Source organism: Mus caroli, unplaced genomic scaffold (genome assembly GCF_978045245.1).
Source record: "Mus caroli unplaced genomic scaffold, Mus_caroli_1 scaffold_12, whole genome shotgun sequence".
NCBI lineage: Eukaryota > Metazoa > Chordata > Mammalia > Rodentia > Muridae > Mus > Mus caroli.
The window spans coordinates 37,119,701-37,147,674 of record NW_028227267.1 but is presented as its reverse complement, the minus strand read 5'-3'; the positions used below and the strand labels follow the sequence as shown (position 1 = coordinate 37,147,674).

Below are 27,974 nucleotides of genomic sequence, written 5' to 3'. Positions count from 1 at the left end.
GGAAACTCAACTCTTAACTTTAGTTAGGCCACCAGCAGCCCCTTGCCCAGCACCTTCCTGGACCCCATAGCCAGGGCTCCTGGCTCACCTGACCAAGTTGGGGTGCTCAAATTCACCAGGTGCCTTAGCACTGCCACCTAGCGGATGGTGGAGAGCCGGATGTCCTCCTAGCTGGTCTGCACTCATATGAGCTTCAGAGTCCTGAAGCAGCCACCTTTCTTCAGGTAGCGGGCCTTGAACACCTACCCTTAGGTGCCTTAGCAGATCTCCTCCAAGCACTCATACTGCTGATAGGTGAAACTCAGGCTGTCATTCTCCATGCTGGCTGCAGGCTATCGGTGCAGCACAGTGGAACCAGGATGTGCACTCCTGCCTTACAGGCCTTAGGGATGCCTGGAGTCGGAATCATGGCCACAGGGCAGGACTGACCAACCTCCTTGCCCTTGGGCACAAGCCTCGTGCAGCCTCCAGGAAACTCCACCTAGCCAAGTCTCTGTGCTGGGCCGCTGCCACTGCGGAGAGCACCAATCCCACCTCTTCACCCTCCTCAGTGATTACAGAGTCTGCCCACAATCTCTGCACCTAGGAGGAGGAGGCAGGAGGAGAAATCGTGATCAGTCTGCCCTGGAGACTTCCACCGGGTTCCACCAGCTCCCTTCTCCTCCCCTCTACTCGCCCTGGCTCCCTAATCAGGCTGGGTTTCTAGGAGAAAAACCAAGTTACTTTTCTTCCCCAACAGGGCTCATGCAATCTTCGGAGGATAAGGTTGCTGGGGCCCCTGGGGGATGAGGGTCAGGCAGGAGGCAGCAGGACAAGAGGGGGCATGCTGAGCAGCCCAGAGTGTACCCAGAGCACAGGGGAGGGGAGGCGCCCGGAGCATCAATGTTATGGCTCAATATTTATACCTACATAGTTGTTCTCCGTTGCCCTCCCTCACTCCGGGGGCCTAGTCGTGTGGGGTATGGGGCGACCTGGGGGAGATCTGAAGCTGGCATGAAAGCACCTGGGGTTCACCAGTGTGGGGCCACAGAACAGGGATGGGGCTCCTGGGACCCTGTAACCCAATGCTGCAAGTATGCTAATAGGGGTGTGAGACATCTGCTCAGAGATTGCTTCCTTTCTTTCTACTTTCGGTTTTCTACAGGGAGACATTTGAAAGGGACTCATTCTCACAAATGGTCTTTGGGGTATGGCAAGCTTAGTGGGAGACCAAATTCTGCCTCTGACTTGGAGGACCTCCCTGGAGGATACTCTGGGAGGATAGACCATCTGGTAGGGGAGTGCTGGGGCTACTAGAGGTAGGAGAGCAAGGAGCCCTGGAAGGGGAGAAGTGTTGTGCCCCCGCACAGATAAAGCCCACATGCACAGGATGAGTGTGCCCCCAGGCCCTGGGCTGCTCCTGCCCAGGGTGTGCATTTGAACTGCAAAGCTTTAAATAAGAAAAGTAAACTTGGGGCATGAAGCAAGAGTGCACACTTGCAGGGATTAAACCATGGTGGGCTGTGTGCACTACTCCATGCATAATGAACCTGAGGGGTCACCAGCAGGAAGCCTGGGCCAAGGTTTTTACTCCTTAGTTGGGAAGATGGGGCCCATACCCACACCCCTCGGGAGGCTACAGAGGGAACTTGCACAGGGGAAATAAACGTGGGGGCACGGAAACACATTCTGCAGCACAGAATCCCACCCAGATGGTGCACGTTCAATTTTAAATGTGACTGTCCAAGTAGAGTCAGTTTGGGGAAGCTCGATGAAAAGTGAACATATGAGTATTTTATGCACGAAATCTGTTCAAGCTGGCATAGGACCCTGGTATCAGGGTGTCCCCGCTGTGGGAGGTTCCTCTGGAGACCTCTAGCTCCCCCCAGGTGGCCCCCATAACCTACCCAGTCCCAATGTTAACCCAAGTAGATTCCGAGGGGCCACACAGCCCCCTACACCCCTTTACTCTCACACACTGGGATCCTAGCCGGGACCCCTGCCCCTCAACCCACTTTGGCCCCTTTGGCCCCTTTCCTGTGGGCCAGGGGCGCCGGCCTCCTGAGAAGCTGGAGTGTCTGTCTGCCCCCACAGGCATTTGCCCCTAGAAGCAGGTAAGTGACTACTGTGGCCCAGGTGAGTGGCACTCTGCGGGCAGGGGGTTGGCACAGCCAGAGAGGGCGGAGGGACAGCAGAGTGCACTGCCCATGGGCAACCCAGAAGGCTCAGGGGCCTCTGGCTCTAGCCCTGGCTGGGGGCCCGAGTGGAGGACAGAGGGGCTTGGACCTTCTAGCCTCTGAGAACCACCTGGGGGTGAGCATGCAAATTAAAGCCTTCAGGAGCAAGCAAGCAAGGCTGTGTTCCCCAGTGAGCAGCTCAGAACTGGGGACCTGGAGGGCCAGGAAAAGGTAAATGAAAATTTCCAGTTCTCACTGCAACCACTCTAGTGGGGGAATCTAGCTACTGAAAATAAGTGGCATGAAAGGCATCCAGTGGGATTCTGCATCGGGGGTCTGCAGGGTTTCCACCAACACTTAAGTTCCCCCAGAGTTGGGGTGTTGACAGGATGGGTGAAGGTTATCAGTCTGATGAGGACAGAAGAAAACAAAATAAAGCAAAGTACTTATGGGGGTTCCGTGGTGTGGCAGATAACAACATTTTCTTACATGCAAAAACCGGACCTTATTGAGGAGTGGGGTGTGGGGGCGAAGAAGATTGGCAGGATGCCATGCAGAAAAGAAAATACCAATCTGTTCTGTCCAAGCACTTTTCACTTTCAGCTTGAGCTACATTTGTTTTGTTTTCTCTCACTTCCTTTCTGCCTCACAAAACTCTATCTTTTCTTTTTGGACAGAGGCTATGGTTTGGGAATGGCCAAGCACACTTGTGGTTAAGGATCTATTTGAAGGGGCTGGCGGGGTCACAATTATTAAGTGGTTAGAAACTGTTGAGGGCTCACCAAGGTATTTCTGGAGAGCTAAAAAGATTCAATTTCAGTATTAAAAATTACTGCAAAATAACAGACACGTGCACACATAAGGAAGAGTGCTCAATTTAAGTACTTTATTGGGGACTTTGAGATTTGAACCTTTGTAAGAATGTCTCTTTTACCTGAGAAAAAAATGGATGCAGCTACTTTAGGTGAGAATGAGAATTTTGGTGAAGGGGAGGAAAGGTCTTCAAGTCTTTCTACAAGGAGTAAAAGAAAATAGCTGTCTTTGAAAATAATTCAATATTTCCCCAAATCTAGATCTGTAGATCTCAAAACTTTTAAACATCTTAAAGCAAGAGAGAGAAAAAAGTACAGGAGGGGCAATTTCTGTACTTTGTAGAAAAATCAACAAAATTCTGTTTAAATTGGAAATATTGCTTTTAAGATTTTTTTTTATATTAGACCATGTTACTAATTTCACCCTAGGTTTTTTTTTCCTTTTTAAAATTAATTCTGTTGCAATATGAAGCAAGGTTAAAGGAATAAAAGTTGCTATAGAAAACTGCAAACGGTTTTTTACTACAGGTGAATTGTAGTAATTTTTTAAAATAATAAAACAGAGCAATGATGTGCCTTTAAACTTAACTTATAAAACACATTTTGTTTTTGAGCGCATCTTCTAAAATAAAACCCAGTTTCTGAGCAAATTTTACTTATGGTTTAAGATGTATCACATACACAAAGCAAATTATTAGATTTTATACTTATAAAAGCATTACTACCAATCACTAGGCTCTTAGCCAAAGATACAAGTGAGAGCCTCCCCCATTTTGATGACTGTTCACACTTAGCAATGATTTTTAAAACAATTTATTTGCTGGTAATTAATATGCTTATCTCATCTAAAAATAATAGTCAATAAATAGCTGCAGGAATAAGCACTTGGTGTCATGCATTCATTTAAGTAAATAATTAATTCAAAAAAATAGTAAGTGGCAAATAGCTTATAACAAAAGAGTGTTTATTCTATACTATGTAGTATTTTTAATTATAGTGTTAGAAAACAACTGTTGCCAAGCAGATGACAATTGTCATGGTTTAGATTACAAAATCACCTGGGCAATGTCAAAAACAACCCCCCAAACCAATGAAGCTGACTGTATCAGATTTTACCTCTCTTGGTGTCCTCTTTTCTTTTCTGCTGCAACTTATGTTTTATGTTAATTTAGCATTGTGTACTTTCCCTGGTTATGGTTCACATTAAGTACCAGCTGGTTAAAAATTCAGACCCAAAGAGTTACAATGGCTTGCATTAAAATATTAAACTAGGGGTTGGGGATTTAGCTCAGCGGTAGAGTGCTTGCCTAGCAAGCACAAGGCTCTGGGTTTGGTTCACAGCTCTGGAGGGAAAAAAAAACAAAGAAAGAAAAACAAAACAAAACAATAATAATTAATAAACTATAAGGTTGTTTTTGTGTATGGGTATCTTCCTCTGTTGTCAGCAGGCGATCATAACAAAATTTGTGCAAAGTTTACAAACTGAACCAAAGTCTGACTCCTTTGTTGAATATCCTTCACATGAAAACACAGCATTTAAGACTCATGGCTGGACCCAGTGTTTTTATACTGATACTGCCAGTCATATTCCACAGTTGCAAATCAAAATCATCTTTGTGAATTTCTTAGAATTCATGAATTTAAACTCTAAACTGGGAGTTTAGTGTTACATAAAGGATATGTGTCATATGGGAAGAATTTTATGTCAAATTATGTAACTTTTTGTTTTCCCTTGAATAAAAATTAAAACTTATGAAGTTCTAATGTAAAAAAAAAAAGCAGTGAATGAATTCTTTGCATACTTCTATGACAGTGAAAGGCTGGGAAAATCTCTAGGAATTGGAGTGTGAACTGAGACTCAGTACAAGGTCTATGGGCACAGAAATCAAATGTTGAAACAGCTTAGAAGACAGATCAGGACGAAATATATTGAGTCCAGACTGATCCTGGGGAGTCAATGAACAATCCAGAGAACATTGGCTCAGCAAGAAAGGAGCAGGGAGGAGAGGTACTCGGGCATTTCTTGAAGTCAACCTTTGCTAAAAATGAGTAAAAAACTCAATTTTTCATAGTTGGTGCATTCATACAGGAAAGGAGTAGATGGCTCAGTCACTAAAGGTCCTGAGAGGCCACACTGAGCTGACATTCATGAGTTCTCCATTATTTATTAAGAACAACGCACTTGATTCAGAAGTTTACATGACCTATACACCCAGCACTTCTCTCTCTGCTACTATCTATCATGGTGGAGGATTTTCTCAGGGTTGTCTCTTCCCAGCTGTCAGGACACTGGCAGGCTTTTCCTCTCACCTGTTTTGGTCTCAACAAAGTCTTCCCTCACCCACCAGAAAAATCTCTTCTTGAAATTTGAGCCTCATTGTGAGGTAGCAAAAGAGTGGAAACAATTTATGGTATTAAAGATGAGGCCTTTGGAAGGCAATGTGGGTTAGATAATGTCATCAGAGTAAATTCTTGCCTTTTGCAAAAGCCTTCAAAACAAATGGTTCCCTAGAATAGTTTCCCAACCAGAGAGCAGGATAGCATGTGGCTTATGTATTTGCAATATGGTTGTGGGAGACAGGCTACTGATTTTAGATAGTCTTAAGTAGCCAGGGCTGGTCTTGTACACAACCCACTAACATGGTCAAGGTTGACTTTGGATCCCAAAAGCCATCCTAAATATTTGAATATCAATAATTAAGAACCACTTCTTCATTTCTAAAATTAGTAAGTATTTCAAGTCTAAAATAGTTTATCTTTACCTTCTCTTAAGTTAGTATGTAAATAATGATATCATTGTGTAACGATGATTTAATTTTCCCCACCAAGAAAAAGAATGTTGCTTTCTTTTTCTTGGACCTAAATGGTTAAATGGAACCAATGATGGAAATCCTCTGTCAAAGTTCCCTCTGTAAAGAAAATGCTCCTGATTCCTGACTAAGGAACAGAGTGTGGTGTGTGTTTCTGGTTGAGGCCTCTTATCAAGTTAAGGAACTAAACTAGATTTCCTTTTTAGAAACCCATAAGTGGGTGCCATCTTGTATCAAAAGTTTCTTCTGAGTGTGATGAGAACAACGTTTTTTTTTTCACAGAGATATTGTCAAGACTGAAACTTCTGTGTGCAAAGCAGAGATCTGCTGTACCTTTCCCAACTCAGTCCATGACTCAGTTTATGTTCAAATAATGTATGATCTTATTAGTAATGCAAGGTAGATGAATACCTCTTGTGTTCTCCTCATGGGAATAGTCTAGACCAGAGTGAGATTATGTCTCTCTTTCTGTCTCTGTGTCCCTAAATTATGTTTCTGTGTGCCTCTGTCTCTCTGTCTCTGTCTCTCTGTCTCGCTCTGTCTCATTCTATGTCTCATTCTGTCTCTGTCTCTGTGTCTGTCTCTGTGTCTGTTTCTGTCTGTCTGTCTCTCTCTGTCTCTCTGTCTCTCTGTCTCTCTCTCTCTCTCTCTCTCTGTCCCTCTTTCTCTGTCTCTTCTCTCTCTCTTTCTCTCTCTCTCTCTCTCTCTCTCTGTGTGTGTGTGTCCCTCTCTCTCTGTCTCCTGTCTCTCTCTCTCTCTCTCTCTCTCTCTCTCTCTCTCTCTCTCTCTCTCTCTCTCTCTCATGGTGGTTTTGAGACAGTGTTTTTGTGTGTTATTCCTAGCTGTTCTGTACCTGTACCTCACTCCATACACCATGCTGTCCTTGGGAGATTCAGGTAAAATCATGCACCACAAATGCCTACTGCCTCAAAATAGATGCCTTATTTTCATCTCTCCAATTCTACATAATTCCCCATTCATCTGCATTTTCTTTTCCACATTTAAAAAGCTAACACACTATTATATGTCACTGATGTATGCTTAGAGTATAACACTACTTCCCTTACAGCTATTGGTCATTGCTAATATGTATTAGTGTTGCTAAAATTTTTCTGTAGAATAAGATTCAGGACATGAACCAAATCCTTGCTCCAGTTTTTGTTTTCCTGCAATAACCAGCTGGGCTGCAATTCTCACATAACATCTTCCAGAACACCTGGACAACATAACCATATATTGGTCATTAGTTGTGACATTTTCCATTCTGTCCAGGTCAGTCCTCATAGCATAGAAACTGGCTGGACGTGTATTAACCTCTTCTGGATAGGTTCAGTACTGCAAGGGGATCTATCACACTTTATCTAGATATGTTGTATATTGCCTAGTATCTTATTCTGGAGTCTGGGTATTTCATGTGGATTTGCATGGGGATCCAAAGGATCTCTTCTGGATACGTTTGGCATTGGAAGGTGATTGATAGCCACTTTTTAATATTTTGAGTACCAAAAGGCAATCTATCCCACTCTCTGGAAAAGCCACTTTGACTTCAGGTCAATTTGGGTGAGGTACTCAGCAGGAAGGCAAGAGCTGTCCTGTGTGACATCAGAAGTCCCTTCCCTAGATGTTGTATTGTAACCTGGAGAGCCCTGGCATTGTCTGTGATGTTTCTAATGTTGTGGTGACTCCAACTGCTCTTGGAGCATTCATTAACTACCTTTAAGGTTCATCCTTAGACATGCTGACAAAACTGAGCAGCCTTCTTGGAGGTGAGAACAATGAACATACAAAGACCAGAAAGAGGCAGCCACAAGATGGCCTTTGGTCTTAGTGTTAAAGAGAAAGAATTAATGGTCCTGGGGAAGTCACTATGAATCCTGGGCATGAAAGAGGGAGCTTCCTAGAGAAGGTGGGCTTGAGCTTGGAATTCCAGTAATAGAATCAGGAGCTTGGAGCTTCTTGGAGCAGTTTGTTTGACAGGGAGCAGGAATTGTCAAGGCTGCAGCTGCTGTACAAGAACTCCTTAATTTCATTCTGACTGTCAGAAGAGGGCATCAGGCAGCAGACTCCTCCTCCTTGCTCCTAGGGCTATACCACAAGCTGACTTTGATCTTAAGATGCTCTCTGGATGTCTTTGGTACTGGATGGCAATCTGTCTTATCCCATCTTCTGGATACTTTGGATAATGAGGATCTAGCACCCTCTTCTGAGTAGTTTTCATAATGCATAGAGGACTTTCATCCTTTGCTGTCTGCTTTGAGTATAGGAAATAAATCTAACCCATTCTTCTACTCACTGAAGTTACTCCATGACACAGGCTTCAAGGATCATGTGAATTCAGGCTATGTCCTGGACTACCCTCATGCAGTGGATGTCACATTCTGCCTCCTATATACTGAGACCTTCTGTTGCTTATTAAACTCAGTATCCTGATGCCAGGACAACACAGGTTGGGGTTCCTTAGTAAGGGATTAAGGGCTTCAAGACCTCCCTCATGGACCTCGAAGGAAAGACTACCCTTCTAAAAAGTTCCCAGGAAGTCAGTGCCACAGGTCCTGGCCCACCTCAACCCTGTTACCACTTTTTTCAAAAATATATCTTCAGAACACAAATTCTCAGTTGTAGGTTCTTATTGCTACACAGCTACCGAGAGCAAAAAATCAGTATTTGCAGGGAGGAGACTCAGTATCAGGATTGCTATATATAATCCTCATGTAATTTGAATGTGCCACCAAGGTGAACATATAGACAAAGAGCAGTGCTGACTAAGGTGGGGCTCCCTGCACATGGAGACAGCATCACCTTGCAACAGGCCCCACTGTAGACTCCAGATTCCAAGGATGCATAGACCCATGGGGGATACAAGCACATACACACACACACAGACACACAATTGGTCCTCTATGAGGAGTCCATGTCTGTAGGCTTTTACTACACTGCATGCTTGGTGTATTGCTTTAAGTTCCATGTATGCCTGATAGCAAAAATCAAGGAAAGGATATTCCAAGTTCTCATTCATTCACTACTTTCATCTTGAACATAGGCAATCACAGCTTGGTGGTGCTAAGCACTAGGGAATCCAGGACCTACTTGCATCACATCAGATACTAGCTGACAATGCCCTCCAAGCACAGCATGGCTGACTAGCTTATGCCATCCAGAGCCAGTAGGACTGCAGTATGTGCTGAGGTACATGACTAGCCACAATGGTTGGGAATGATATCCTATCTTGAGAATAGCTGCCCTGATTTTAGGCCAAGAAGTGGGAGTGAGTAGGTAGGGGAGCAGGGCAGGGGGATGGTATAGGGCACTTTAGGGATAGCATTTTAAATGTAAATGAAGAAAATATCTAATAAAATAAAATAAAATAAAAAGAAGAGGATACTTCTCAAAGAGTAGCTGAAAAGCTCTTCCAGATACTGGACCAAAAGTTTTACCAGTCCCATTGAATTGTGTCAAACCATACCAAAGAATTCATAGACAAGACTTGTCAATAAACTGAATGATTTATGGATAGATGGGAAACTTCATGGTGCATGCAGACTTCAGAGTTCGGGTCTCATGCAGTAAAGAAGATTTTATTAATGGAAACACTACAAAACACTTAGTAGAGTGCAGGAAAAGGTGGATGGGCCTCCTTCTTACTTTGGGCCTATTGTACGCAAAAACAGGGAGGGATTCATCCCAATACTATTTGACTGGAATGCATGCTGCATTGCTTTCCATGCTCAGAGATAATCAGCTATCCAATCTATAACTATTGCTTTTTCATTACCCATTTTCTCCAGTTCTCCATAAAGGCTATTCATCTGACGACCTGAGAGACAGATTGGGCTTCTGACTACCCCACCATCCCCCCAGACACTTTGGAGCCTTGTCATAGTGATATTACATAGCTCAAGAAGGTAGACAAGACAACATAATCAATTTGGAAAGGCTTTACATGATTTTTCCACTATTTTACTGGAGAGTTTAAGTATCATTTTAGCATGCACTCAGCACACCCAGCTCAAGAAGGCAGACGGAACAGATGTCAATGCCAAACAGATCCCCTCCTGCAATGATGGATCCATTAAAATTGAGGTTTCACTGGGCCAGAGGCCTTTCCATCCCCTATCCATCGCCTATCCATTATATTGAGTCTTAAGCATCTCATGAATACAGGATCATTATCCAATCTGGAAGAGTCTCAGGCCTGGAACTGAGAACTCAAAAAGGTAGAAACTGGAGAAGGGATAGGTAATGGGACTATGGAGCAGCAATTCAATGTCCCTGTAGGCCTTTATTCACAGATGCCTATTTTGTGTGGTTGTTTTGGAGATAGGAAGAATGTGGGATTTTATCTTTTGAAGAATGGATGTAAACTTTACAAGTTGATGCTCTCCCTGAATCTGCCTTCCTCTATTGCCAAGTACAAGGGAGTTTTCTTTGCAACGAAATGGGGTTGTAAAACAGAGATTTAATGAAAACACATGGCTCAGTATAGTGAAACAATGTGTCCTTCCAAGGCATGTGCAGACTAAAAAATATAATCCAACTTGCATAAAAGTAAAGGTGCAGGAGGATCTTTTTGGCCTCTGGGAAACAGGGCCTCCTGAGGAATAGGATTGTATGTTACATGAATACACCCAGAACTAGATTTATATTGAAGAAGAATCGCCCACATCCAATGATGCTAGAGCTTTAGATCCTATCACAGATGCGCTACCCATGCCATGGCCCTAAGAAAATCTCCCCATTCAAATCATTTGACTTGTAGTGAAGCAGAGAGAAATGTCTCATTTTGGAAGGAGAAGTTGCCAAGAGTTAACCCCTGGGTCAAAAGAGAGACTCCAGGAAAGGGCACTTCAAAAACTGGTCAAGATGGGGCAAGCTGGCAAGCAGGTAAGCCATGGACATTCCCAGTGACATCATCAGTAGTCACTTCCCTTGACAATCTCTTGTATCCAGGAGAACCTTAGAATCTTCAGTGATGTCACCAGTGTTGTGGTAACAAGAGTTGCCTGTGAGATATTCCATTAGATCCTAATGGGTTCCCAAGCAGGTATGTTGTCCATGCTCCTCGGGGTATTTTGGAGGGAGAATATAATACAAACTGAGACCAGATCAAGGCAGAAGGACACTGTCCCTCTATCATGTTGGGAGAGGGCAAGAAAGAACTGGTCATGGAGAAGGCACAGTGAGACCTGGGCAAGGTTGCGGAGATACATGGGGGATGTGGGCTTGAGCTGGTCCTTGCAGGAATATGGCGTTTGATCTGGATCCTTCAGATTCCTTAATGGTTAAGCCAGAGACAAAAATATCTGATGATTAGTTTTTTAGACAGTGTGGAATTGACAAGCCTGCAGTTGATTTGCTGAGAGATCTTTATTTTCCTGTGAATGGCAAATTATTCAAAGACCCAGCTCTATGAGATTAACAAAGTGTTGCTCTCAGGAAAGAGTGTTGAAGCACTCCATGCTGATACAGTTTCCTCTAGGTTACATAAGCATGTGATGCCAAGAACAGAGAGGGCTATTCCCCTGCTCATGTATCAAGGTTTCAGACACTTTGGTATTGAACACGTATGATGTGGACTGATTCACAGTCTGGGGTCAGTGTAGTAGTGTATGAGCTCTCATCACACATTGTAAGAAGCCTAGAAAGGTGTTGGCTCATGGAAAGTTAGGGGCTGGTGTTTATTGTCTATTTTCTTGTGCTAAGAGGGATGGAATAAGTTGTAAGATATGAACTGAAAATGCCCTCCAAGTCTTCTTTCTGGAGCAGCTTATTATGAATTTCAGGCCTGGGAGATTGCAATAGGTTGTCAGGCATATGTTTAGTGATGGTGGATGGGAACAGGGACACAGCTGAGGAGACCAGCTTGAAGATAGCTTTCCTGCTCTTTCAGGGATTCACAGTGTCTGTAGATTTTCTACTTCCTCAGGCTTCTGTGTGTGACAATGCATGGTTTCTGCTTTCCCTGCCCTACTTTCTATACACGTTTACTAGTGTTTATCTACTTACAGGGTCTGTTGTGAAGGCACCACCCCAAACTCCCAACATCAATGAGCAGGAGAAAAGAAACAAGAGGTTGGAGAAGCTCAAAAGAGATCTCCAGAACATAAAAAATGAGAGAGACAAACTCCAGGGAATCCTGGCCAAGTACTCTAACAAGGATTTGAATGACAGGTAGTCACTGTGCCTACTTCTTTACTATCTTGGGACCTTCCTGTTAAGCACAGATTCCCTCGTAACAGGACACTACAACCCCAGGCTGTCCACATATCCAAACTCATTTGGCTGATTGGAGTTTCAACACAGAACTTGAAGTTCAGATAGGAGTGAGATGGGGGTCACAGGAATTTTGATGCCTCCAAAACTAAATCAGAGCCTTTAGCATGAATCACCATCTGGGGATGAAGGGAGTAATGTGTGAGCTCTCATCCTGCCTTTTAAGAAGCTTGCACAGGTGTTAGTTTGGGGGGATTTGCTAGGTATTGTGTGTTTATGGCCTATCCTTTTAAAATTGATCTGGAGGTAATTTGGGTGCAATTGACCCTGCCAACAGCTGGAGTGGCCTCGTCCCACATATTACCTCTCAGTATGACGGGATTGGCTGCAGTTCATCACTGCTTTTCTCAGATTTTATTCATTATACTCTCAGATAATGCCACATCATTATATTTATTAAGCATTCTGATTGAGTGTAAGTGTGTGTGTGTGTGTGTGTGTGTGTTTGCTTATCATCTGGAGAATCTATGTAATGTGACAGGTCATTATGTTTTGCCTGACACAGTTTCTAGGAAATAACAGTGAGGAAGAAAGGAAGGATCATTCTGAACAGCACAGGACTTGACTTCTGTGCTTACATTCGAATCTCCTGGTATATGTTATAAAGGCTTTTCCCTGTAGATATGATTATGTCCTTTGGGAATTTTTGTAGTAATAGAGCCAAGGATTGCCAAATCCTTGTCTAAAAACAGGAGGAGAGTCATAGAGATTTAACGTGGTCCCAGGCCTGTTGCACAGGTTCCAGGAAAGTTCGTTGAGAGCTAATCTATTATTTCAAGCCTCTTCAGTGAACTGAAGCAGGTGAGCTCCCTGCCATTACTTCCCTGTCTCTACTGGCCCCAGGCCAAAGGTAATAAATTTAATAAGCACCAAGTGGAACTGGTGACAAGGAGCTAGGTTGTGGCATACATGGGTTGGGGTAGTGCATGATTCTCCTTGAATAGAAATGATCCTTGTACCCTTGGTTCACGGGATTATTTATTCCTTGGGCCATGTCCTCCCACAGGATCAACTTTGAGACATTCATGCTTGAGATGCAACATGATCAGGTGATGACTGACCTGAAGAGAATGCCCAAGGACATCAGTGAGGCCTTGTACAAGTGCCAGGACTTGACTAAAGAAAATGAATATTACTGGTGAGTGACTAACATGGTCATGAAGCAAGAACTAGACACGGGATATGTCTGTCCATATGTGTCTTTGAAACAAAGTGAGGGCTCAGGTTCTATACTGTTTTCTCTAACAGGAAGCCTATCTCGTTTAAAGCAAGCCTGTAAGATTTTAACATCTTGTACTCTTTTTGGCAAAGTGTGTAGAGTCTGTGAGCCCCTCAAGTCATAGTCCTTTACAACTAAGTATCCTCAAGATAGAAAATGTTTACACCATGATGGAAATATTTATCAACCTTGAGCCTCTTGGGCTCTGAAATTAGATTCATAGATGAGGTTTCCCTGAGGAACATAGAACGACTGTGTGCTGCTTGGGTGTCTTCTCTCCTAGAGAAATTTTGCCCTATACCTAAAAACAGGTGGTTTTTTAATACTGTAGACATATAAGCACATATGGACCCCATGTTCCCTTCTGAGGGATACATGAGTCCCTGTTGGTGTCAGTGGTTTCAGAAGTACCTTGGGTTTTCTGGAAAGTGGCTGGCCTATGGATTTGACCTCTCTCTATGTGATGCTCCACGGACAATCTGGATACTTGTCTGGGGCTGTCTGGGTATCAAGGCTCATGATAGGGGAATGGTCCTTGGAGGAGTGGGAGGAAGATGGATATTGCCTGGAGTCATCATATTTTGTTTGTGGATCAGGTTCAGGAACTGCCACCTCCTGATTGAATCTAAGCTCATCCAGCTCAAAGTCAGGATGTTGCAGAAGGAGAACAGACAGCTGCTAAGGGAGCAGATTGCCTTTGAAGAATGCAACATAGAAACAAAAATACTATGTAAAGAAGGCAGCCAGAAGATCAAAGACAAATATAGCAGGCAAGCAGCAGGTAGGCTGAATGAAGCATCAGGGGCAAGTTGCCCTAATGTGTAAGCATAAACACAGTCAAGCCTATGCAACTGTCCTGAAACTTATGCAGGCTCTCTATGTCCCATCCAGTTGTACAATTCTGTGATCATTACCAAGACTTTCTGTGTATTTGACCTTTTTTCAAGAAATTTAATTACTGCCATGCCTTCTCCTCGTCCTCCTCTTCCTCCTCCTCTTCCTCCTAGCAGTTGGACACCTCTAGTTGGCCACTATAAGGCAGAGGAGATCCTGGACCCCTTATACCATCACGTTCTTGCTCTATGGTATGGAGAGGTGCCTCAGGATGCCACTTCCTGAATTATCTAGGAACCAGGTCCTCTGTTCTGATCTATGGCAACTCACTCAGAGGGGCTTGTGCCCAGTCCCCTCCTAGGACAGTAGGGCAGCCTCTAATTTTAATGTTTTATAATTAAAGTCTTTAGTAAAAAAGAGTAAGTTCCACAATATACATATTTTAAAAATAAAAATTAGACTTCTTTGACTTTCTTGCATAAGTTAACCACCTAGACATTCAAGGTATGTCTGATTGGCTTCACCAAGAGGATTCAAAAAATCCTACTCTGCATCCCTCTCCTGACATAGGTTTCCTTAGTATGTCATGGCCCTGGCTTTGCTTCAGTACAGATTCCCCCTCAGAGTTTTTCAGAGTGCTGCATTTCAGAACAATCATTGCATGTCAATTCACTAGCCTCATTTTGACTGACATTGGAGATGATTTTTATATCACATGAACTGCAACGTGTTGAAATGTTCCTGTATAATAACCATTGTTAACTCTTTTTATTGGTGCTACCAGGGTCTTCTGAGATGTGGCCAAGGTAGGTTTAGGAGCAGAATATATTTCAGATGTTCTTTGACCCCTCTTTCCTAGGACCTTGAATCTTGTGTGCCAGGTTGTCTGTGCAAGGCTTACACCATACTTGTAGAATCAGCAAGTATATGCATGGAAAATGTTCCTGACAAGGAAATCAGTACAGGCCAGGGCACAGAGGCTGGGTTAGTCTAAGAGCCTTTTACACATCTTAGTTCCCAATAATTCCTCAAGTGACAGGAAATGTTCTGAAACATAGCCATCTTTTCATAGCGGAGGTTGTGTCTCTATGTGTGTGTGTGAGTGTGTGTGTTTGTGTACATTTGTGTGTATGTGTCCTCTTGTCCATGGGTGTTTAGTATGTGTGTTTTGTATTTCAGTAATGGTAGGTGCTTGTTATAGTTGCTTCATTATACAAGTGTGTATTCATGTACTCTTTTTGTATGTGTGTGTGCATGTGTCTTTGAAGGGATGTAATTGTGGGTCTCTGTACATATACGTATGTAATTGTGTCTATATATATTCATACATTTGCTTGGTCATTAAACATCTTAAATGGTAATGGAGGAAATCTTTAATGAGAATTGTACTCTGTCAATTCATATTGCATTTTAAGAACCTCAAACATAGTAGCCCATCTTCATGCCTACCACCTAGGTCACTAGAACTAAAGAAGACAAAAAATGGTATAAAATCTGATATTCCAAAATTTGTAGATTGAAAAATACTTATCTGTTTTGATTTTATTTGTAGGAAAACAAATAATTGTGGTACCTGGAAGTAAGGAAAAGGCTCCTATGTCAAATCCATGTGCCTGAGAGTCAAAAAAAGCTGGCTAAGGCTTTGTGTTCCTTCTCTGCACTTGGTGAATAGTGATTGCCCACTGGAAGATCAACAACAGCACCAAAAACAACAACTTAAATAATGGACTTTGTGTGAATCTAAGGGGCATGTCTCTCTTAAAAAGAAAAAAAAAATGGCATCTTCTAACGGAACTGAATATGTTTGCTATGTATTAGTCAGTTTCACTAGCATTAGAAAGGTATGAGGAAGAATTTATTAACATCTCATCACCAATAAAAATTAAGGTTTTCAAAATTATTATTAATGTTAATTATTTATTTATATCCAGATCTCAGCTTCACCCTCCTCCCTTCACAATCCCTCTTTCCAGTGGCTCCCTGCTATCCACCCTTCCTACCCTTCTCCTCAGAATTGAGAAGTCCTCCTATGAATAACAACCAGCCTTGCATTATCAAGGTGCAGTATACCTAGGTGCATCTTTGTCTTTTCAGGCTAGATAAATCATGACAGTCAAGACAAGGGGATCCAAAGTTAGGCAATATTGTCAGAGACAATCTCTTCTCTAGTTTTACGATTCCCACGGGAAGACCAAGCTATGCAACTGTTACTTCTTTGGAGAAGGCCTAGGTTCATCCCCCATATATTCTCTGGTTCAAAGTTCAGTCTCTATGAGTTATTCAGAGCTCAGATTTGTTGAAACTGTAGGTTATCAAGTGGTGTCCTTGATCACTGTGGCTCCTTCAACCCTGCCTCTCCCTCTTCCACAGAATTCCCCAAGCCTCTGCATCTGTTTCCAGAAGCTGCTGAGTGAAGGCTTTCTCTCTAACAATAGTTATGCTAGATCCATGGCTGCACATATACAGGAATATCATTAACTATGTCGGGGGTGGGGAGGCTCCATTTCTTGGCATGGGTCTCAAGTTGGGCAAACCATTATTTTGTGCTTTCATAAAATTCAACTTCATCTTTTACCATGCACATCTTAAAAGCAAGAAAAATTGTGGGTCTAAGTTTTGGTGGCTGAGTTGTTGTTTCAGTCCCTCCACTGGAAGTCTTGTCCGGTTACAGGAGATGGCCAGTTCAGAATCCAGACTTTCCAATTTGAGTCTAGAGCCACCCTAAAAGATTCCTGGGGTTTTCCACTGTCCTGGGATTCTAGCTCTTCCCAGAGAGCCTCACACCCACAATCCAGGTGCTGCTATGAAGAGAGGTATGCAAGTGTTCTTGTGGTATGGTAGAGCATCATTTACATATATGCCCAGGCAAAGTTCAACTGGGTCTTGAGGTAGAAATATTTCCTGTTTTCAGAGAAAGCATCAAGTTGATTTCCAATATGGTAGGACAAATTTGTACTCCCTCTAGCAGCAGTGTTATCCTTGGCACACATTTTCATCAGCATGAGCTGTCCCTTGAGATTTTTACTTTATCCATTCTGAGGCCTGTAAGATCTCAGAGTACTTTTGATTTGCATTTCCCTGATGATGATGACTAAGAATATTGAACATATCCATAAGTGCTTCTAGGCCTAGTGAGATTCTTCTGTTGGAATACTCTCTTTAGATCTGTACCCAACTTTAAAATTGGGATAAAATTTTATTTAGTTTGTAGATACATAGTTTGGTGAGTTATATGAGTTAGTGAAGATCTTTTCGCATTCTGTAGGTTGCACTTTTGCCCTTTTGATATTACCTGTGCCATTGTGAAGCTTTTCAGTTTTATGAAGTCCCATTTATTAAATTTTTGCTATAAGTGTTAGACCTGTTGGCATTCTGTACAGGAAGCTGTCTCCTGTGTGATTGTGTTCAAGGTTATTCCTCCCTTTCTCTTCTATCAGATTTAGTATATCATGTTTTAGATGAGGTCTTTGATCCAGTTGGACTTGTGTTTTGTGCAGGGTGAATAATATGGGTGTATTTTCATTCTTTAACATGCAGTCATTCAATTAGACCTGAGCCATTTGTTGAAGATGCTTTTTTTTCCACCCCACTATACAGTTTTAGTTTCTTGGTGAAAAATTAAGTTCTCATCAAGGTAAGGGTATTTGCTTCTGGGTCTTCAGTTCAATTCCATTGGTCAAACTTTCTATATCCGTGCCTGTAGCACTTTGTTTGGTTGCTATTGCTCTCTAGTAAAGCTTAAATCAAAGATGGTGATGCCTCCAGAAATACCTTTACTGTAGGTGATTGTTTTGGTTTTACAGGGTTTTGGTATTGTTTTGTTTTTTGCTTTTGGTGGTGTTGGTTGTGGTGGTATGGTTTTTTGTTTGTTTTTTGTTTTTGATTTTCTTTCTTTCTTTTTTTTTTTTTTTTTTGGCTTTCCATATTGAGTTTTGTAATGTCCTATCAAAGTCTGAAAAGAATTGTGTTGGAAATTTAATGGATGTTTTGTAGTGAGTCTGTAGATTGCCTTTGGTAAGATGTCCACTCTTACTATGTAAATCCTACTAATCCATGAAAATGGGAGATCATTTCATCTGGTGATAGTTTCTTCAATTTCTGTCTTACAGGTGTGAAAATTCCTGACATAAAGGTCTTTCATTTGCTTGGATAGAGTTACACCAAGATATTTAATATTATTTGTGGCTATTGTGAAGTGTGTTGTTTCCCTAATTTCTTTCTCAGTCCAATAGATGGTAGGCAACTTTATGATGTACCACTTGCTCAATGCTATATACATGTGCTGAAGAAAACTAGTTGTTAATTGGAAACATCTAATACATATCCTTGAAAGACACAACAGACTTTGTTTGATAATGAGTGTCTTTAACTCTAGGTTTAGACATTGGTATTCTTGTGTTCCACGTCTATAGCTAGGACTATAGATACTATCTTCAAAACAGTAAAAGAAAATGAATATAATGAACTCGTGGGATGTCACAATAGTGACGGTGATTGCAACCAAGCTGGAGACCAGAATTTGATTTCCAACAATTGAAAGACAAGAGTAAATTGATTCACAACTTGTCTTTTAGGCTTCACCCAAGTGTGGGGGCAACAAGCACAGAGATGGATACAATAATTCATAAGTGTATAAACAATGCACAACATGATAAAAATAGAGGGCACATGCCACAATTTATGGATTGTTATACCATAAAAACCATTACATTGACCACTATGTATGTGTCTTGTGAAGAGATTCTAGCCTACATCAGACTCTCCTGTCCTTATCCAAGTTTCTCCTTCCCTTCCACTCTGACATACCCAAATGGGACTCACCTAAATTCATTGTCTATTGCTAGCAAATAGGGTTTAACGTGAAGGCACAGGACACAGTACTAACCTGATGCTGAGCCTTTGCAGTCAATGCATCCTGAAAGGCTTAGGATTTACCCATCACAGAAAGAGTCTTCAAAAGTAGCTTTGAATTACACTCTTTCAAAGACGTGATTTCTTCCCCATGCTAATATCAATCTTCTGAGTTTAAAGAAGCCCCACACCCTACAGAAGGGACACTTTAACTTCTTCAATAACTGAATTTGAAGTACTAAGCCAGAATCCTAAAGGTTCTGTGTAATTCCAAAGCTTGAAAACTACCTGAAATATGGCATGAATAGCTGGACAGACATTCATCTGGAGGCATCTTCTCTGTCAACTTTTCAGGATGAAGAGCAGGGCCTTGTCCTCTACCATACTCTGTCCATCACAATAGGTTGACACTTTTCCTAATGAAACTGTTCATGCTAAGATGTAATCTAATAGCTTACATAATTTGGCACAAATCATCCCACTACACATTAAGGCAGGACACCATTTTCTGACCCAGACTGGTAACACTTAAAGAAAGAGACTCAAGTTAATTCTGTTTCCAATGATATACAGGCTACTCACAAGCAGAGTGGCATAGTTTCCAGTATTCCTTGAGATGAATCTTAGGAGTGCTTCCTAAAAAGGCTAGCATGTTCTGGTTTCAAAATCCACATTGAAATATGCAGCTACCTATGAGTTAAAAAACTCTTTAATTCCAATATCTTTGCAGATAATGCATAAATGCAGGGCTATTCAGGCACTGTCTAGGAAGCTAAGCAGATCACAGAAAGAGTAACAAGAGATCTAGGATTTGTTACAGGCTTGACAACACAATGAGTTCAATTTATCTTATAACTGTCAGCCTGCCTACAAAGTGACTGTGGTTTCTGAAAAACAAATAAAAATTACCTCTTGGATTTTCCAGTGTACACATAGCTGCCCCTGAAATTTAGTCTGCCTTATGTGGAAATGAGCCATGAACACAGACAGGTATACTTAAGAAAATCCTGTTTCCTGGTTGACTCATAAACTTCCAAGATCTGCCACCTGAAGCAGACCTGCTAATGTTTCAAGGACCCTGTTTGGTCAACTCATTGTTAATCTCCACCTTCTGGGGACCTGAAAAAGAGTAGTGGCTTCAAGAATGGTGGAAACCTTAGACCTTTCTCAGTCTCCTTGCATGGATTATCAGCCCAAATAGGGTGAATGTAATAAAACAAATTGAGCACTTTCTACCTTCATGATCCACACTGAAATTTGGTGTGAACTCTCAGCAGAGTTCATGACCAACAGGAGCACCTGGCCTCCCTTCTTCCCAATGGCCCTTACTGGTGTCCCCCTCCATTTTTTCTATTCTCTTTTCTAATCTGAACAATCAGCCTTGGGAACACAGATTTGGAGTATTTTGCCTTTTCGTTCAGAATCTGTGTATTGCCTATGTCTCCCTTTAGGACTCTGTGAATCAGCCTGAGTTCTTATTAGAGCTTTTTCCAGCTCTGCATCAGCAGATACCCATGGGAGCTTCTGGCCCCCCAGGCAGGTGATTTTCCAAAGCTCAGATAAGAGACATGACTGTGAACAACACCCTGACTCCTGCAAATGGATATCTGATGAACAAACTCCATGACTAGTTGTACAAGGAGGTCTTTGGGACTCCTCCAAATCTCCTTGCACTGCAGCTTCCCCTACAGTTTAATGGGGATGCCTTACATATTCAGAGGATCAATCCAGTATCAACAAGTTGGCAACATACTAGCATCCAGAAAGGCATGGTCCAGGAGAATCTGAGAATCCTACATCTTCATCTGAAGGCTGCTAATATAACACTAATTTCAAAGCAGCTAGGTTGAGGGTCTTGACACAATGTCACATCTACTCCAACAGTGCCACACCTTCTTATTGTGCCAATAGGACAAAATGGCAATGCACATACTAAGAAAACATCTTTACCAACCCTATATCTGATAGAGGGCTAATATCCAAAATATACAAAGAACTCAAGAAGTTATACTCCAGAGAACCAAATAACCCTATTAATGAATAGGGTACAGAGATAAACAGAAAATTCTCAACGGAGGAATCTTGAATGGCTGAGATGTACTTAAAGAAATGTTCAACATCTTTAGTCATCAGGGAAATTCAAATAAAACTGATCCTGAGATTCTACTTCACAGCAGTCAGATTGGCTAAAATCAAAACTCAACTGACAGCTGATGCTGGCAAAGATGTGATGAAAAAGAAAATTCCTCCATTTCTGCTGAGACAACAAGTTGGCAAAAATCACTTTGGAGATCAATCTGGCAATTTCTCAGAAAGTTGGAAATAGTTCTACCTTAAATGCAGCTATGCCACTATGGTGCATATAAGCAAAAGATTCTCCAATACATTAAAAGGAATATGCACCAGTATATTAATAGCAGCCTTATTATATAATAATCAGAAGATGAAAACAACCCAGATGTCCCTCAACAGAGGAATGGATACAGAAAATATGGTACATTTTACAGTGGAGTACTATACAGCTATTAAAAAAAAGACTTCATGAAATTTGAAGACCAATGGTTGGAAGCTGAAATATCATCTTGAGTTTGGTATCCCAGTCACAAAAGGACACACATGGTATGTACTTTTAATAAGTAGATGTTAGTCAAAAAACTGCATGGAATGCTCATGAAACAATTCACACACAATATGTAACCCAGAAAGAAGGAAGACCACACAAAATGTGGATGTTTCTGTCCTACTCAGAAGGGGGAAGGCAAGAATGTTTGGAGATAGGAGGAGAGAAGGATCTGGGATGGAGAGAAGAGTAAGAGGTAAGAGTGGGCTGGTTCAGATATGGGAGGAGATAGGGAAGAAGTACAGAGGGTAACTCATTTGAAAGGAGGTCTGTAGCCATGGGGAAGGGGGAAGTGTTTGTAGCTACTATAAAGTCCCAGATGCCAGGGACCCAAGAGATTCCCAGGACGCAACATGGAGGACATTAGCCTAAATACCAAACAAAGGGCAGGTATGAACTATACAAACCATATTCAGTGAATATGCATGGCCACAGTTGAAGAGTGGGGCCAGTTAACTGCCTCAAAAATACTAATTCAGAATTACTTCTCTCAAAAGAAAATGCAGAGATAAAGAAAGGAGCAGAGATTGAAGGAAAGGCCACCCAGAGACTGACACACCTACTGTTCCATCCCATTTGCAAACACCAAACTCAGTCAATATAGCCAATGTGAAAAAATTTGGCGCTGACAGGAACCTGGTCTCTCTCTCTCTCTCTCTCCCTCTCCTCTCTCTCTCTCTCTCTCTCTCTCTCTCCCCCACAGGGGGATAATCTTTTTGTCTTGTTTCCCTAAAGAGTGTAACAATGATAGATAACATATGTATCAAGTTAGGATTATGGGCAATCAGGAGATGTTTCAGTGTATCAGTACAGAGCAGTGCTTCTCAACCTTCCTTTTTTTTTTTAATATTCTTTTATTACGTATTTTCCTCAATTACATTTCCAATGCTATCCCAAAAGTTCCCCATACCCCCCCCACTTACCTACCCACCCATTCCCATTCTTTTGGCCCTGGCATTCCCCTGCATTGGGGCATACAAAGTTTGCAAATCCAATGGCCTCTCTTTCCAGTGATGGCCGACTAGGCCATCTTTTGATACATACAAGAGCTCCGGGGTACTGGTCAGTTCATCATGCTGTTCCAACTATAGGGTTGCAGATCCCCACAGCTCCTTGGGTACTTTCTCCAGCCTGTGAGCATCCACTTCTGTGTTTGTTACCCCGGCATAGTTTCACAAGGGAGAGCTATATCTGGGTCCTTTCAGCAAAAGCTTGCTAGTGTATGCAATGGTGTCAGCATTTGGAAGCTGATTATGGGATGGATCCCTGGATATGGCAGTCTCTAGATGGTCCATCCTTTCATCACAGCTCCAAACTTTGTCTCTGTCACTGCTTCCATGAGTGTTTTGTTTCCAATTCTAAGAAGGGGCACAGTGTCCACACTTTGGTCTTCATTCTTCTTCAGTTTCATGCGTTTAGCAAATTGTATCTTTTATCTTGAGTATCCTAAGTTTTGGGCTAATATCCACTTATCAGTGAATACATATTGTGTGAGTTCCTTTGTGAATGTGTTACCTCACTCAAGATGATGCCCTCCAGGTCCATCCATTTGGCCAGGAATTTCATAAATTCATTCTTTTTAATAGCTGAGTAGTACTCCATTGTGTAAATGTACCATATTTTCTGTATCCATTCCTCTGTTGAGGGGCATCTGGGTTCTTTCCAGCTTCTGGCTATTATAAATAGGGCTGCTATGAACATAGTGGAGCATGTGTCCTTCTTACCTGTTGGGACATCTTCTGGATATATGCCCAGGAGAGGTATTGCTGGATCCTCCGGTAGTACCATGTCCAATTTTCTAAGGAACCGCCAGACTGATTTCCAGAGTGGTTGTATAAGCTTGCAATCCCACCAACAATGGAGGAGTGTTCCTCTTTCTCCACATCCTCGCCAGCATCTGCTGTCACCTGAATTTTTCATCTTAGCCATTCTGACTGGTGTGAGGTGGAATCTCAGGGTTGTTTTGATTTGCATTTCCCTGATGATTAAAGATGTTGAACATTTTTTCAGGTGCTTCTCTACCATTCGGTATTCCTCAGGTGAGAATTCTTTGTTCAGTTCTGAGCCCCATTTTTTAATGGGGTTATTTGATTTTCTGGAGTCCACCTTCTTTAGTTCTTTATATATAATGGATATTAGTCCCCTATCTGATTTAGGATATGTAAAGATCCTTTCCCAATCTGTTGGTGGTCTTTTTGTCTTATTGATGGTGTCTTTTGCCTTGCAGAAGCTTTGCAGTTTCATGAGGTCCCACTTGTCAATTCTCGATCTTACAGCACAAGCCATTGCTGTTCTATTCAAGAATTTTTCCCCTGTGCCCATATCTTCAAGGCTTTTTCCCACTTTCTCCTCTATAAGTTTCAGTGTCTCTGGTTTTATGTGAAGTTCCTTGATCCACTTAGACTTGACCTTAGTACAAGGAGATAGGAATGGATCAATTCGCATTCTTCTACATGATAACAACCAGTTGTGCCAGCACCATTTGTTGAAAATGCTGTCTTTCTTCCACTGGATGGTTTTAGCTCCCTTGTCAAAGATCAAGTGACCATAGGTGTGTGGCTTCATTTCTGCATCTTCAATTCTATTCCATTGGTCTACTTGTCTGTCAGTATACCAGTACCATGCCGTTTTTATCACAATTGCTCTGTAGGAAAGCTTTAGGTCAGGCATCGTGATTCCACCAGAGGTTCTTTTATCCTTGAGAAGAGTTTTTGCTATCCTAGGTTTCTTGTTACTCCAGATGAATTTGCAGATTGCACTTTCTAATTCGTTGAAGAATTGAGTTGGAATTTTGATGGGGATTGCATTGAATCTGTAGATTGCTTTTGGCAAAATAGCCATTTTTACAATGTTGATCCTGCCAATCCATGAGCATGGGAGATCTTTCCATCTTCTGAGATCTTCTATAATTTCTTTCTTCAGAGACTTGAAGTTTTTATTATACAGATCTTTCACTTCTTTTGTTAGAGTCACACCAAGATATTTTATATTATTTGTGACTATTGAGAAGGGTGTTGTTTCCCTAATTTCTTTCTCAGCCTGTTTATTCTTTGTGTAGAGAAAGGCCATTGACTTGTTTGAGTTAATTTTATATCCAGCTACTTCACCGAAGCTGTTTATCAGGTTTAGGAGTTCTCTGGTGGAATTTTTAGGGTCACTTATATATACTATCATATCATCTGCAAAAAGTGATATTTTGACTTCATCTTTTCCAATTTGTATCCCCTTGATCTCCTTTTGTTGTCGAATTGCTCTGGCTAGGACTTCAAGTACAATGTTGAATAGGTAGGGTGAGAGTGGACAGCCTTGTCTAGTCCCTGATTTTAGTGGGATTGCTTCCAGCTTCTCACCATTTACTTTGATGTTGGCTATCCCACTAAAATCAGGGACTAGACAAGGCTGTCCACTCTCTCCATACCTATTCAACATTGTGCTTCTCAACCTTCCTATCCTGTGACACTTTTATGAAGTTCTTTAGTTTTTGGTGATGCTCCCCACCCCCTTACCATATAAGTATTGCAATGCTACTTCATAACTGTAACTTTTGTTATTGCTGTCTCTTGAAATGCTATGCAGACCGCCAAACGTTGAGTGAGGGAATCCAGATTGTGAAGTTAGGGCAAGGACTGAAGGAGCAGAAGGGGTTTGCAACCCAATAGGGAGAAAAACAAAGTCAACAAACCAGAGGCTCCATGGAAGCTTTTAAAGTCTGCCACCCTCCTCATAGATCCCTCCCAGACTCCATTTATTGCCCTTAATTGAGTAGATATATTCTCTGGGGAAAGTTTCCATAGTTGAGGTATAAGCCTGAATGTACATACGAATACATAGATTATGACATTCTGTGTCTGTGGTGACTGGCTGATGAGATGGCTCAGTGGATAATGGTAATGCGACCAAGCATAGAGACCTGAGTTCCTTCCCTGTGACCCACATGATAGGAGAGAAAAAAACTCCATATTTTGTCCTCTGGCTTTCATGTAGGTAGGGGTGCCAAGTCTTAGCCCACAGCAGCTCAAGTTTCCCATTGCTCACTTATTGAGAACTCTCCATCAGATACACACATGTAATTATATGATTCTATGCTCCATTTGAGAGATTCAGTACTTCTTTATTTTTACTTTTGTTGCCCAGAATTAGAAAAACCAAGGAGGCCAGCTGTGGCTGTAGGTCTCTGCATATTTACATTTAAATGGTGATGGAGAGTGACAATTAGAGGAACTGCCCACAACAGGACACAATGGAAAACTCTCAGGAGCCTGCAGCAGCTACTTGTAAAAAAGGATGGTGTCTGTGTTCTTGAGAAGCAGGAGATACCTTCCTCCTGGGTACCTGCCATTTGAAATAAGGGACTGCCTGATGTAGGCTGTGATAGAAACATCTCAATAGCCTGTGGAAGCTTTTCAAACTAAAACATAATTCCCCTTTATCTTAACCTTAGCCCTGTACAATCACTGTAGAGAATTCATTGTGCATGACTGCTTTTCAGCTGGCCTTGATGTGTATAATTATTCTATTATATCTGAATTTTCTATTTCTTTCTATTTCTGCTTTGGTGTAGTCTGTGAAACTCGATGTTTCTTGATGTAATGATTCTTAAAGTATGAAAAATTGAGATATAAGGAGCTCAGTACAGCACACTTCAAAATGTCCAAGATGTATGCTGTGTGTTCTCATCTTGGAAACTATGTAAAAACTGTGTAATGATAGTTCCAGATTAATTCATGACTTTTAAAGAAAGTTTGAATAATGTATTAGAAAATGAAATAGGGACAACATTTGGACCCGAGAAATGTAAAAGTTATTGATGTTCGGAAATTAGTTTCACACAACATTTGAGAGTAGTCCTGAATAATAAAGTATAGAATATGTCATACTGTATGCCAGTCAAACTAAGTCAAAACACTGGGACTCTTTTATGAGAGTTATTGTGTGCAATGTACAGAATCAGAAAGCTAGCAGAAGTACTGAGTTAAGGGTTAAGCACCTCTGACCCATTCAGTGCTTTGGTAGAGGCTTTCCCATCAGAGCCCTACCCTGCAAAGCAGAGGATGAATCTCCAGTACACACCAGCTACTCAATTGGATACCTTGTTTCCTTTTGTAAAGAAATGGAGGAGGCCATTCAGCCACCATCTGGGAAGGCTCTATCTCATTTTCAGAGCCACTACAATTGCAAGATTTTAACTTGGCACCAGCTCCATTGTCTTATGCCAGTATTCTCTGCATTGCCCACTTTCCCGTGGTAGTGTCAGTGATGGGCTCTGCACTATTATTTGTCCCTGTTACCTGGTGTTACTGTTCCCAAAATCTGCTTCTCTGATCTAAAGAGAAACTTCAAATCACATTCTAAACTGCTTTTGCTCTGAAAGGAGATGGGTGCTTCTACTTTTTTACAACAAAGTAAACATATCTCAAGAAACTCTTTCTATAGGTATGATCCATTCCACTAATATAGCACACAAGGAAGGACAAAAGTGCATATCAGGGGATGGAGAAATAGCTCTTCATTTGAGAATATGTTTCTCAAAAAACCCACCTGGCATCTAACAGTCCTCTGTCATTTTAGTTCCAGGTGAAACCCCATAACTTCTTCTGGCCTTTGGGGAATGGCATGCAAGTGTTGCACAGACCTACAGAAGGTAAAACATGCATAAATATAAAATATATCAAAATAACAAACAAAATCACCACTGGGGCGAAAGAAAACAGAGGGAGAAAACTCATAGATCATTTGGGCCTGGATTTTGTCTCAGCTTTTAAAAACATCTGGATACTGAATACTGAACTACACACTGTGCTTGTGTTAAAACCCCCAAAAGGAACCAAATGTATTGTCAAGCACAAAATTCACTCTCATAATCAAGAAAAACAACAAAATCACTAAAAAAATTCCCTATCTCAAAAGGTCCTAAAATTGAGTATCTCTAGTAGTAGTTACCACTGAATGAACATTTGAAGGAAAGCAGAAGCATACATGTCTGTGTTTTCTGACAGCTTTTATATTCCATTAGAATATGTTTTTATTTCCTTAAAGACATTTCAGAAATACTGATATATTTCCCATTAATTTGTTCAACACTATCATCCACAGTATTTTAGCAGCAGCTAAATATTTGACATGCAAGGATACAGCATGGTGAATTTTTCCATCATGACATCGGTATCCACAGAGTTGGACACACTATCCACACTGAATGTAAAATCAATCACTTTTGTAGCTCAGTCTGGCTGAGAAGTCATTATGGAACCCAAGCCCCTTACAGAGATCCATCTGTGTCTGATAGGTGTGAGATTTCAGTAGGATGATACCACAGCTGAATAAAGAAGTTTCTTATGAGTGAAGAGGTGGAGATCATTGTTTTAATCTTAAGAAAACATCCAATTTATTCAATAGTAACTA

The 27,974-nt window shown here is 41.6% G+C and overlaps 2 protein-coding genes and 1 pseudogene across 3 annotated transcripts in view; 1 reads left to right on the top strand and 2 right to left on the bottom strand.

Moving 5' to 3' along the window:
• The window catches only part of LOC147001755 (uncharacterized), a 347,644-nt gene that overhangs the window by 236,074 nt on the left and 83,596 nt on the right, over positions 1–27,974 (bottom strand). The gene's annotated exons all lie outside the window — the stretch shown is intronic.
• Positions 24–10,492, bottom strand: LOC147001758 (uncharacterized; annotated as a pseudogene).
• Positions 10,639–15,913, top strand: LOC147001757 (disks large homolog 5-like). Its single transcript, XM_085829004.1, has 6 exons — positions 10,639–10,659; positions 10,798–10,954; positions 11,784–11,946; positions 13,055–13,186; positions 13,864–14,048; positions 15,654–15,913. The coding sequence occupies exons 1-6, from the start codon at positions 10,639–10,641 to the stop codon at positions 15,716–15,718; spliced, it is 723 nt and encodes a 240-aa protein (XP_085685130.1). The 3' UTR covers positions 15,719–15,913.

Excerpts from the sequence above, each read along its gene's own strand:
- LOC147001757 (XM_085829004.1), top strand. The coding sequence starts at position 10,639 with ATGGGGCAAGCTGGCAAGCAG. Across the intron at positions 10,955-11,783 it reads CTGGTCATGGAGAAGGCACA|GGTCTGTTGTGAAGGCACCA; the intron begins GTGAGACCTGGG and ends ATCTACTTACAG. Across the intron at positions 11,947-13,054 it reads AACAAGGATTTGAATGACAG|GATCAACTTTGAGACATTCA; the intron begins GTAGTCACTGTG and ends GTCCTCCCACAG.